This window comes from Opisthorchis viverrini (genome assembly GCF_000715545.1).
Source record: "Opisthorchis viverrini unplaced genomic scaffold opera_v5_460, whole genome shotgun sequence".
NCBI classification, from domain to species: domain Eukaryota; kingdom Metazoa; phylum Platyhelminthes; class Trematoda; order Opisthorchiida; family Opisthorchiidae; genus Opisthorchis; species Opisthorchis viverrini.
In genome coordinates, this window is record NW_008752115.1 from 298,181 (window position 1) to 311,224 (window position 13,044).

Sequence of the window (13,044 nt, forward strand, 5' to 3'; positions counted from 1 at the left end):
ATTTTATAGACCCTTGTAATGAAATTGAGGAACAAGGTGCGAGCAAACCAATCTATTAAAAACACTTTCGCGTTTGACCAGATTTTGCTGTGTGGCGCGTACATGCCTAATTACCATCGGGTGTACTGAAAATGAACTTTTTCGTTCGGCTTGTCTGTAAATTTGAATCTTCTCTTATATTGTGTTGTCAAGCAATTCCTTCCCATTCTAGAGGTGTGTTGTAGATAAACAATTTTATGCATTCTGCAACTGACAACTTCCTTCTGGAATCACCAGACTAGCACCCTAGTCAATAGATCTATGATCCCATATATTTGTTTAACCATTTGTTACTTGTGACTGGTGTTTCGGCAATCCATATTCACAACTCTAAAACCGGTCAACTTGAAGCTTGCTGAATGGCACACACACTCTGCTCTGTTGCGTCCATGATGTTTGTTTTCCTTATTCGACTCAAAACCATTATGAGTAAGCCCATCTCAAAAACATGTTTTAATGAGTAACATCAGGCGTGACCGTCGACAACCCATGTATCCGTGATTCTTTACCTTACTGCTGAGCAACATTTCGTCTTTCTGAATCAATCCCAAGTAGATATTGCACGCTCACCATTACCTTTGCGTGGCCGTCATCATGTTAGATGACAGTCTTGGTCTACTTATTATTAAGAGTTTGAATGTGCTGCATAAATGAGCTTACATTCTAAAGACTCAGACTTAAAAGGATATTGTCACATGTAAAATTTCCTGGCGGTGCTGATGGCATTGCGTCCGGTATCCTGCGTGACTGACGTTGCCTACTTCTTAGCGAAAAACTTCAGGTATTTCTTCAAGGAGTGGCGGCCATTTGGAAACGGTCTTTCCTGGTCAAAAATCGCCATTTTTCGGACTGAATATGGTAATCGGCACACGGAGGCTTTCAAGAGATGCCTATCTTGGGCCAGCCGCAAAAAGTTAGGCGATACTTGATGCCCATTATGATATTCATTTATAATTTTAAATTGTTCGATGTGGTTGCTGCAATGGTTTAGACAACATTTATGCCATCATTCCATATGTGAGTGAACATGTGTTATTAGGGAGCTCATCGAATAACATTTGCTAATTCAAACGCAGTGTCAAACAGTTTAAATGTAGGGTGTTTGTTACAGCCTGAAAAACGCCTGTGCATTCCGATTTCGTGTTTCCCAATACCCAAGCTAATTCTAAATACTTACATCCATGAGTTTGATCAGTTTGTTGGCTACTGACGTTTGCGTTTGCAGTTCCATAGCAACTGTCTGTGACAGCTAGAGAGGTCCAGTGTGAAGGACTGTCATCTTCCGATTGGATGTCATACCAATAATGCGTTAGTGGATGAGAAATTGGCTGGTAACTCAATTGAAGGGACAATGCAGCATGGGGGTGACATAAGTCAGAATCAGCCCATCATGTGTTCATCAAGTGACAGCATTGAATGGCTAGTTTTATCAGCAAATTAATTGCAAGTTTCGCCTGCCGACACGATGAATTCGTTGTCATCAGCCCTCGATTTTCAGTGCACGGCCGTGGCAAGAAATAATGGCTACCGACTTCATTCTTGCGCTTTTCATTCGAGCGCATGCATAAGCGATGAGTGCAACACAAAAGTATAATGGTGTATCGCAAATGTGTTTCAAAATTGGAGAATACGTTTGGGTGGATGCAAAACCAGCAAAAGCTTTCAAACTTCCCGTTAACTAAGATCCGACCAGTAACCAAGGTTTGCTTAATAAGCACAGCTAATAAATAAATAACATGGCAGTTTTTTCATTATTCTAAAATGAAATTAGTTCCCTTAACTCAGTCCGACGTTTGTGAACGCATCCTCAATATGAAGCATATTTGATTAGCTTGGCTTTCTTGGCTTTTACGCAAGCGAAAATTTTAGAAAAACAAAACATACGTTGTGCATTTACAGTCATGCTTTGGCCACGAAGTAGTGTTTTCGGAAAGTCAGAGTGAAGGGGTATTCTGCGCTGGATAATACAGCTTGAGAAATCCTACTTCGAAACATTGTGGTATCCAAAAATCTACCGTGGTTTAAAGTACGTTTTAACGTGTACCTACTTGGAAAAAATAATGAAATTGACTATTCTGTAACCTATTATTCGTTGCTCATTTACATTTCACTAGAAATACCCCTGTCAAATTGCAATTATCGTTAACCGAGAAAATTTATATAACAAATGTCTTATTTTGCTTGTATAGATGTAAGCTGGCTAGAAAATGAAATTCATGTGTTCGTCACACCAAGACAGTGTTATCACCGCCCGGAATCGGAGTTCCCACTTGAACGAAATATCGGACTGTTGCATTTTTTAGGCCAGCACTAAGCGCATGCATGTCTAGTGATTCACCGATATACGTGCTGATCTGGTAATGACGACTGTTTTGTTTTACTCTCCCCTGCGCGCCTCGTGGCATGTGTGCGTGCAAGTTTCATCGGAGAAACAGCACCAGCGAACGCATCGACCGGTTCGTTTCTTGCAAGCATTCTTTTGCGTTTATGTATGCAAGTGTATCCTCTACCGAATCCCCAGGTGGTAAATGGCATTTACCATCAACGAGCATTGATGAGCATGTATGCGTGTGTGAATGTTTTAGTAGAAGGACGAACGATAATCGAACAGGATGTGCACTGACACGAGAAAGAACTGGGGAGAAAAGGAATGTCAAACATAAATATACAATCTTAGGTATTTAGTTACCTTGGTGTCAAGTGAAACAATCCATCCACTACTTTTGGTGTAACCACCGAAACCGTGTGGACGGAAGTGTGTTGTGAAGGCACACTGACCCGTCCTTTCTGATGCCATGACCGCGTAATAATCAACGTCAAGTGGCGCAGTACACAAGCTAATTATGGGAACAGGGTTGGAGATGGCCCAAACCTATCTACGTCCTTTGGATGAGATATCCCCGGGGCCTCTCGAGACGCGATGAAACCTCACTTAGCAATCTCAACCCCTGTTTTGCTTGGCGTGCTAAATTGTATGGCATATACTAATCAAGCCGTTTTTCAAAGACACCAAGGTCCACACAAAAGGCTAACATTTACGCGGCTTAAATCTGGTTGTGTTATTACCTATTCTACGGCCTACTTATGGACAATATCTGATGAAAGAAAAACGTGTTCTGTATAGCGGAATGCTGTAAGTAATTTATCTGCTATCATATTTCAGGCTGTCGTATTCTAGGTTTCGTTTCCTCCAATTGCTTTTATATTTGTCAAGGAGAAATATTTCGGAGCTCAGGCTGTATATTAGGGCAGCTTGGCGTTTCGGTCGCACATGTAAGAGAAAATAGCACCAGGATTTACGTTCTGTGGGCATGTTTATGCCACTGGGGTTACGTAAGTTTGAAATAAGTTTGTGCTAAAAGTGAACAACTGATGCCCTGGGAGGTTTTGTTGCACTATTCTCAACCAATAACTGGCTGTTCCAACTATCCGGAACAAAGTTGATTTTTCCCATCTCTCAGCCTAGACAAATTAGGCTAGGTCAGGTTAGCAGCTCAGCCAATGTAACTTTTTCTTAAACGAGACCACCACAACTTATTATCATCTGTTATTGTCAATTCAGGATGCTTAAAAAAGTTTTCTATAACGAGAAACAGTTTAAAGAGAAGAAGCAAACCAGGTAAATGGTCGATATCCAAATACTCATGAGCCATTGCTAAAGCTCACGAGCAAGAAATGTTTTCGAATTATTTAATCCTGTCATCCGTGACCGACATTCTGCATTCAAAATAACAAATGCGAACTTCAGTTGCAATAAAACATTCTGACTATAAACAGAGTACTGCAGTGGAATTGGAGGTTTCTGCTAGTGGTAAAGGCTAGTATAGATGTTTTTCACCACGCTTGCGGAATAGCACGTCCAAGATTGTTGTTAGTAGGTTATCGAAAAAACGACATCTTGATCACTTGGACGAATATTTTGGAGAACATTATATTCTGGTCATCCGGCCCTGTTTACTTGCTCAGCATTCAACCTGCTCAACTCTGGTCGTTTTCTGTGAGGTTAACCCGCTTCCATTATCTGAAATATCAATATCGGACCATCGGTCCGCCTGCCCGGATGAGCACCACCAGCGTTGTTAAAAGGCAGACTTTAATTCTTTATGTTTGCCTTGACCACGTTGTTCATGTCATTATGAGGAAAAGAATGAATTTCAACAGCCAGGTGCCAATTATTTAGTAAAAGTTTATTCAAAAAGGTACTATGGGCTAGTGTTCTATTAATAAAGGTTTAAGTTTTAATTCAGTCGTAACGCAACTGCCAGTCCTATTCTAAAAAATCTAAATTAATCAACCAGATTGCAAGTTCACAGTTGTAATGTATTGACCCCATTCTCAGTGCTTGATCGCTGACGTTCTCAAGAGCTTGAGTGGCATCCCATCTACCACGGTCCAAGTGTGTTTTTCTCAACTTCACCTCAGCATTCTACTAGATGGATAAGTCGGGTCTTCTTCTTACACTTGACCAACATGAGTTAAGGTTTGTCAATCGTATTCACCTTATAATTCCTTGTGCATCTGGTCTTTTTAGATTTTACAACGAAAGCTAAATGAATTTCCTCACAACGAGTAGGCTTAGTCAGAGATCCTCTCATTCCAATTTTTTACAGGTCTATAATTGGAGCCCTCATGCAGTGCATTCTTTAGGAAATCACGAATTTGGGTGCCAAAATCACATATGGAGAGAGTGATATCGTCGATTATTCTATAAAGAATGTCGAAATCGCTCCGCTATTTTTACATTCTCGCGGAGCATCTTTCAGCATTGTGGCTTCCCCCTTCCATTGATATCATTGAAATTATAGAACGAGTTACTTGAGTTTGTTGGCAGGCTCACTTATCTCGGCGGATGCATAAATCTTGATTCTACTGACACATGAAGTTTATACGTGCAGAACCAGGGCGTGAGAAATATTAGCACACGTGCGTCACGTCTGGAGTTGGGAGCAAACAGTTTCAGGGTTAAATGGCGTGTCTACAAGTACACAGTGACTGGGGTCCTACTGTGTTACTGAGAGACTTTTGCTCTCCAAACTGAAGGCTTTCAGATATTTATCACGCTTAGCTTTCTAGTAAGGCGAACGGGCACACCGAAAACGTAATGAAAAAATTCACAAGCAATTAGTAGGAAATACGTTGGAGCGGAACCTTAGGTTGGTAGGAGTAACTGCTAACTACCACCTACCGCCGTAAACCGAAGGATGTCGTATTTTAGCCTGGACTCTTTTGGGCTGAATATCCGCTGCGCCATGTCGAAACGAAAGCCGCCGCTGTCAAACTAAGAGACGTGGGATCTCATTCCTTTCTATGGTCGGGACCTGGTGAACTTGGCATACTACGGACACCAGTGTGGAGCTTTCTGCTGCTTCTTAGCCCGGCCGTCAGCTAACACATTTCTGCACTGTGCACGCAATTTCTATTGGATTAGCTTGGTAAAGAACGCTAGCACAATCCAACTGATGGTTGGCTGTTTCAACAGGATGCTCTAGTGTGGAAATCTCTAGTGACATTGGATCTTTTGTAATAGGTCCCCGTTATTCTCCTTCCACCTTATTAGTTGTTTGGTCTTTTTCCTTCATGGTTGTATGGCAGTTGAGCACCAGCGTCTTCTACCCGCATATTGCTTTCCTTCATAAGCTTGCATACATGATGCTCAAAGTTCGATTGTGTCCCTCGTGTTCAACCAAATAGTGCCAGTCTTTCACGTAATGTGCATCACTCAGACTACCTCGTGCTTCATCGGAGGCCACTCAACGAAGTTTTATTTGTCTCTGAAATAAGTAGTGCGGATCAGTGACGCGAAATCCTCATACTGCCACGTCGAAACAGAAATAACTCCAAGAACCCACCTGGATCACTCTTTGCTTTAAAATCCATTTACTCGGATTTTCACTCACGCTCGTATGAATGACGAAACTGCTGAAGCTGGATACTAGATGGAGTTCCTGTGTTCAGTAGCATACTGATAAAACTGAACCTCCCCTTCTGACGTGATATATATATAATGTCTTTTTACTTGGGCTATTCAAACAGCTGAAGCCATTTGCTCCAGTTAAGTTTAGACTTGAATAGAAGACGGCTGGGAATGTACATGTATTTTGACCTGTTCGATAAGAGACTCAGGTTGATGGAATCCATGACTAATTTACCGAATAAAAATTTTTACGAAATTGACACGGATACACTTGGCTCTCTCCATTTTTTGATAGAGCCATTCATAAGAACATTGCGACGAATATTTTACCTATACGTTTTTGCATGTCTCAAATAAAATATTTACATGCTTCACCTGTCCAAATCCATTTGTTTTGCTAATTTCCTTGTGAAAGGGTGCACTACATTCAAAGCTAACCTAGAGTACACAAAAAGAATGCTGGGCATGCGTCAGCACTTCATATGTGACAGGCATATATTACTTGAATATGCATCCAGCGGTATCATCAGACTATTATTTATTTGGTATTTCTTTAACTTCAAGCTCGTACATCAATTTTAAAATCCCCCAGAATTTGGTAACTGTGAATTTTGTTCGAAGTGAAATCAACCGAAGCGGATAAGCGTCGGTTTCGACCTTGAAACACTGAAACTAACGCACCCAGTTCACCAAGATGTCAAAAAATGCTGATATCAAAAGCTTTTCGTTCCCAAGTGTGTTCACCACCTCAAAATTAGAGCACCCTACATTCACAGATAAGGGTCGTTGTGAAAACGATCACTCAATGAACATTAAATGACAGGTTGTAGCTTGAGTCAAGGTGGAGTCAGTCGTGGTTAGACATACGACCTAGAGCTCGTTTATGGTTGTATTCTGCTCAAAACCTCAGCGAATTTGGGTTCTGATCCCTGAATAAGAACCCTGTAGACTCAGTGTGTCGCACGAGTAAGCATGTTTGGTATTTTGCACGCCTGTTGAGCCATTCTCTTCCAGCTGCGAAGCTGGTCGATGCCTCGAGAGATTCTCGAAGATCAACTGGCAAATACAGTAAACTTATGTGTTTCACTAAGACTGCAAGTAATTATTAAACGAGGTGGGCAACATTGTGCTCAAACTCACTGGTAGATACAGTCTATATCAAACGTTCCATGATTCTAGAGTTTAGACGTATCTGAACAGCCTGAAGCCTGCTAGATAAATTTGAATATGCGTCCGATAATGGCGCCTAAAATTTTGACCAGGTCTAGTCACGTCATACGACATAGGTAAAAAAATATTCTCCATGATCCGTTCACGATCAGTCTTCCTTCCATGGAGGCTTTATCTGCAGCCGTTTGCAATTATACGAATGCATTTTCTGATCTGGAAAGCAGTATCTTTGCTAAGCTGTTCGCTATCCTGGCAGGCGGCAAAGCGCAGTGCATGTCTTATAGGGAACACCCGCGTGATATGTTCTGTGGAAATTTGAAATAAAGGGAGTAATGTGAAAAACATCTTTCCATCCTCCTAACTAACCAGCGTTCTGCATAATTTAGATGCGTTTTCTCTCAAACATGACTACTGCATGACCTATTCAATGTTTTATTCTGTATTTCTTGCACCTGTCAACTTCATTCATTGCAGAGGCATCAAACCGAAAGTTGTCCGAAAAAAGAATGGCTGTCAACCTTGACTATTCATTTATTCTATTTATTTTTTATATATTTATTTGAATATTCATTTATCAAATTGTGACTTGTCATCAACGTCATAAATGGATAGCCCCAGCAGTGATTCGAACAACCGACGACAAAAATAGCAGACCTTCTGATTTGGGTCTCCTTACGCTCATCTGATGCATGCATAATGATACATTCAAAAACAGTAAGAACATGTAGTAATCGATGCACTTAAGCTAAAACATCACATCTGTTAGGAACATTAATGATGGATGTGCTGGGCCTTTCAGTCAATGTATCTCTCTGTCACACTGCACACCATGACATCGCCATTCCTCTAACATTGGCGAAAATCTAAAAAACTAAGCTACCAGTTAGGACACCGGTGAATTTGACCGAAGAGTCTTTAGCTATTTATACGATTGTCGGTGTGCATCGATGTGTCGGGTGCATCTGTGACCATTATTTAATTTCCTGAGTTGTGCAGTTTTGTTGGGAAAGTCCAGCCACCAGTGCCATTAGTATTATCAGTACCTAGTGGGTTGGCGTTGCGTTCACTACGCACGGATGCTCTCTGCTCAAATGGAATGCAAACGTTTGCAACCAACCTGTCAGAATCAGTTAGAAGAAAACTTGTCATAAGAAATTGTAGAATTTGTTGGCTTATGAGCTCATTTCCATACTCCTGTGTGAACAAACAATAAGACTTATAGCTCGGACATTCTGACCAAATAAGGAATTTGTTTGCAGTGGATCGCATGGATTCGATTTATTTGTGTTAAATTGTCTCTCAAGGTCGGTCGTTCTGCTGGCCTGCATTCTCAAGTTGTCAAATCACCGGGTTCTTCAGACCGAAACATTTCTGCAAAAAAAGTGAAGATAAACCCACAGCTAGGAAAAAAGCACAGGACGGTAACATGTCGTAAGGATGTTAAATCTGTAGGCGATGCCCGCCAACTTTTGTTCACCATTAGGAACAATGTCCCAGACGTCTGAATGTGTATTGAAATCAGAATTGCAACATTAGTTCAATGAAATTACGAGTAGGTTGCCGACCTGATCAAAAATATTTGTCATTTATTGGGCTATGGATTGATAAGAGCGTTTCCATCTATGTTAGACAGTGGTATAGTGTCGTCACATAAATAATGAGAAACAGTACTGTGTTTAGGCCTTGACTCTCGGTCCGTTTTCCATGGTATTCTGCATACCGTACTCAACACTTTAGTAACGAACAAGTCGCTTTGGCTAACCCACAATAATATACAGCATAACGCCATTCGTAATCTTTCTAATGCAATTAACAGAGTTTATTTGTTTTCCTCATTCCTTCTTTTGTTTCCAACATACGAGGTTTAGTGTCTAACTAGTTTACCTACGCGACAAAATTCCTAGTCACTTTGGCGTCCAAAACCCTTGGCCTTTGGTTACTTCGTTCATTCTCTTTTAGCCGAAATTCTGGTGTTCAAACAAATGAACAAGGAGATTGTCAGTCAGTATGTGGCTTATTGAATGGTTTCCCGTTATTGAAGGGAGTGGTACTATTTTCATAAAGGAAACTACTCAAAGGCTGCTGAAAACTCTTCGACAGCCCACGACCGGTTTCGCCCTTCTGAGGCGCAGTCCCCGTGTTTCCGTCAACCTCACGTTCTAAGTGAACCCAAACTGGACTGTTTCCAAGACACCAATGATGAGCCCGAAGAAGGGTAAAACCGGTCGTGGTACAATGTTCTCTCTGATTTAGTCAGTCACACTCCTCTTCACCCACGTCTGGCCCAGCAGGTCACAGATTCAGGACTCTGAGTTTCGTGAGATCCGCACGGGTGATGATTCCCAGCGATAATGAAACAGCTGTACAGCGCTTTTCGGCTTTTTGTCATACATTGGCATCACTGACAAGATGAAATCTCAGTCGAATAATGAATTATTCGCCGGCGAACGTTCTGAGTTGACCACAAAGAATGAATTTTCAAGAAATTAAATCGACCTAACGAATGCTGCGTTTCAAATCCCGATATCCCACCATTTCTTGAGTGCAGAGTACTTTACCTCATTATGCAACTGTGTTCAACCAATTTAGTGTTCGCTTTGAGTCATGTTGCTGAACTGTGACAACTTACAACTTTGCAGACGTACTTTCCTCGCTGTTGCTTGAACAGCTTTGACAAGACAACAATGTGAGCACGACATTATAACCTGAGGTGGGGATGAAGGGTTGACGCAACCAATCACGACCAAACTTCACTGAGAGACTTTTTTCTACAGGGAACGATCCGTTGCATATTATTCAGCGGTTGGAGACAACTTAATGGTAACATGCTAGATCTAAGTCCTGGACAGCCAAAGGCACACTCTATCTTACTTAGTGCTGGCGGTGATTTAAGAACAGAGAGGAGGTGTGTAAGACAATCCTTGATCTAGAAATAGGCAATTTATGTGGCCAGACTTCCTGTCATTCGTACTGTCCGAGGAGTGCAAACATATCCTTAGTAAACGTGTTAAAGTTCTGCTTAGTCAGTATATTTCTCGTCGAGGGAGTGGCATTAATAATACCGGTGCCAGATGGGATAATATCTAATTTCAGACAAATTACCTGTAAACCCTGGCTTTTTTGGTCAGTTTGAAAGATGCCTTTGCTATTCTGATGCTCTTCTTCGGAGCTTCGACATCAGTTAATTGTGGGTAAACGTTTGAGCAGCACTTGCATAAGCTGACCAAACAGCTAGGTACATTTTGTCCCCTCGTCTCATACCCGACCACCTAAAGTTGACGATTTTTCTTCGTTATTCTTTCACATATGCATATGTAATAACACTATATGACTAGCTCCATTTCCTTGTAAATATACTGGTTAAATGCTAATTTAACTTCCCGGATGCGGGTGGGTTTACAACAGGTCGTTGCAGAAGCAAACCGTTTTTTTTAAACATCCCAAAGGTAAGCCGTCTTTTTGATCGTTTTGGTTGAGTAAGCGTGATCACTTTGAAGAATCATCGCCCGTTTGTGTTGTCAACAACTCAGTCATTATAAGCTTTAGTTCGAAATCTTTATACCGTGATCTGTTTATCAATCTCGAGGTTTGGTGTTCTGTATTCATTGACTAGATTAGTTATCTCTTCTTTTTAACCTTGGTCGTTCTTGGTTTTTGCACACGTTCCCCCTCACTGTACTTGCTGTTTGTCTGTTTTGTCTTTGAAATTCCCCACCCAGACAATGCATTTGCCGCATTGCTGATACATACCACCAAGTGCGATATATTTCTTAGTATAAGGTGACTATATTATCAGAAGTCACCTTCTGGCCTGTATAAACTCTATGGAGTAAAGAATACCTAAAAATCATTGTGTCTGAAAATGTAAGGCGTTTTATAGTCCACCATTGGTCTCAACTTTTAAACTTTCGCTAAACAAAACTGCAGGGGGATGTGATTCGTACTACTCCGCTAAGGTTTGTCGTTGGCTCATCCTATTTTGTACCAGTTCAGTCTTAAAGAGCCTTATTTTGGTGAGCTACGTGAGTATATTAGCTGGCCAATTACTGACAGAGTCATCCTCGTGCTTAAATTTTGACCTTGTTACAAAAAGCACAGAGCTTTCACGAATTTCCTGTAGTGTAGTGTGGTTTGGGCGACATCCGTGACTGATTGATAATGAGTCTGATTATTTTTCGGGTCTTTCCAGCGGCAATGAACAAAAAAGATCAAAAACAATCCGTGGGATGTCCCAACGCCGAAAACCTCATCCACATTGATTTAGCAGCCACAGAAGAAACGAATGTTAGAAATATCAAGAAGCTTGAATCCACAAGGCATGCGGCTTCTATATAAATTCCAAGCCAATCAATGCAGTGAAAGATGGCGACTTTTTATCTATAGTCTAGCAAAGATAAACTAACGGACCTCCGAAATAACATTCAAAAACCCAGACGGTTGGGAAATGTCAAACTCGTTACCATTCCTCATAAAAAACATACCTCGTGGAGCAACCGATCAAGATACTCGGGTCAATTTCCACAAAAAAAGAACACTATTCAAGTTATTGAAAATATTTTCCTAAATGTAATAATAACCATAAAGTTGGTGGGACCTTTCGACAGGTCACTAAATCCCTGTTCTCATCAGATGGGAGTAGCTCTCAAAGTCCCAAATATAAGCCAATGCACAGGATTTAGTGCTAAAATGAGGAATTAATCTGAGTTTTGATCCCTGTATATAACTAAAACATCCTCCTGAAAAAATGATCACTTATCCTGCCCCACTACGCTGCAATTTCTATGCAAATTTAACACTGCACACTTTGTTGTTTTCTTTAGAAAACCAGCATTTCGCCCAGGGTGACAAAGTGGTCGTGTATGCCTGAGATTATGATAATTTACGCAGTACCAGCTTCTTCACGTTACTAACCGTCGTTGAAGTAACATGGGAGGGTACTCAAGGCTTCAATGACTTGTCAGTGGTGAACCAAAAGCGTCTGGGAATATGAAGCGTATATGGAAAATGATAACAATGGTGTTTCAACCAAAAATACCAAACAGAAAAATTCCAAATCGCCCAACTTACAGTATCAAATTTTAAATGTTTCGGGTTGGAAAATACACTTTCAGAGCAAGAACGAGGGTTTTTTTACTCTCAGCATAACCTACCTGTTTGAACTTGATCATCACCTTTTGTAGCTCCTCTTTCGGTGGAATCCATGTGAAGTGGATTTCTCGTCGATAACATTTGATAATGAAATCTCCGGGCATTTTCCGACAATGTACTGGTTTTACGACGAGGTTGGATGAAGTTCCAACTCTGGACATTTCGGACTGCATGTTATTTGTTATGGTGTTCATTGTACATCGGTGTTTATGATTTTTTCATAATAGTTCGTTGAATCTGTGGTCGGTTAACAAAAATTCCGTTTCTGTTCCTTGCGTAGCACACACTATTCCAAAGGCATCTCCAACCACTTACACAACTCGGCCGCATGCAGCATTTATCCTAAAACCGTTGAACAGATTTCGGGCTTTCCATTGGTACACGTCACCATGCTGCGCGTGGTCACGTGATGGGACAGTGCAGACATTGATTTTCCGTTAACTGAATGCGTGTTTGTGGGGGGAAACGGCAGTGCAGACAACAGCTGCGAAACACTGTGATTGGCTGGGCAGTTTGATTCGCGTTGCTCCTCTTCCCAGGATGTAGGTGAGCCTGCTGGCTTTTATTTGATGTGATTTACGAAAACACAGCGATGTGTACACCAAACAAGCCTGCGTTTTCCGATTGATGAGGCCGCTCTTGGTTGCCGTGTTTCGATGGAAAATCGAACGCAAATGAACCGAAAGACTTTACATGGTTACTTTTGTGAATTTTGTTTTTCAGATAAGTTGTAATCACCAAACTGAAGACTCGATAGTATAGGACCACGCACC

The 13,044-nt window shown here is 41.2% G+C and overlaps 1 protein-coding gene across 1 annotated transcript in view; it reads right to left on the minus strand.

The window, feature by feature from the left end:
* The window catches only part of T265_11179 (hypothetical protein), a gene marked incomplete at both ends in the record, with an annotated part of 91,804 nt that extends 79,203 nt beyond the window's left edge, over positions 1-12,601 (minus strand). The window contains one exon of the mRNA XM_009177769.1: positions 12,274-12,601. Within this exon, the coding sequence (XP_009176033.1) occupies positions 12,274-12,465 (192 nt within the window). The remainder of the gene's footprint in view (positions 1-12,273) is intronic.
* Positions 12,602-13,044: the final 443 nt, after the last annotated feature.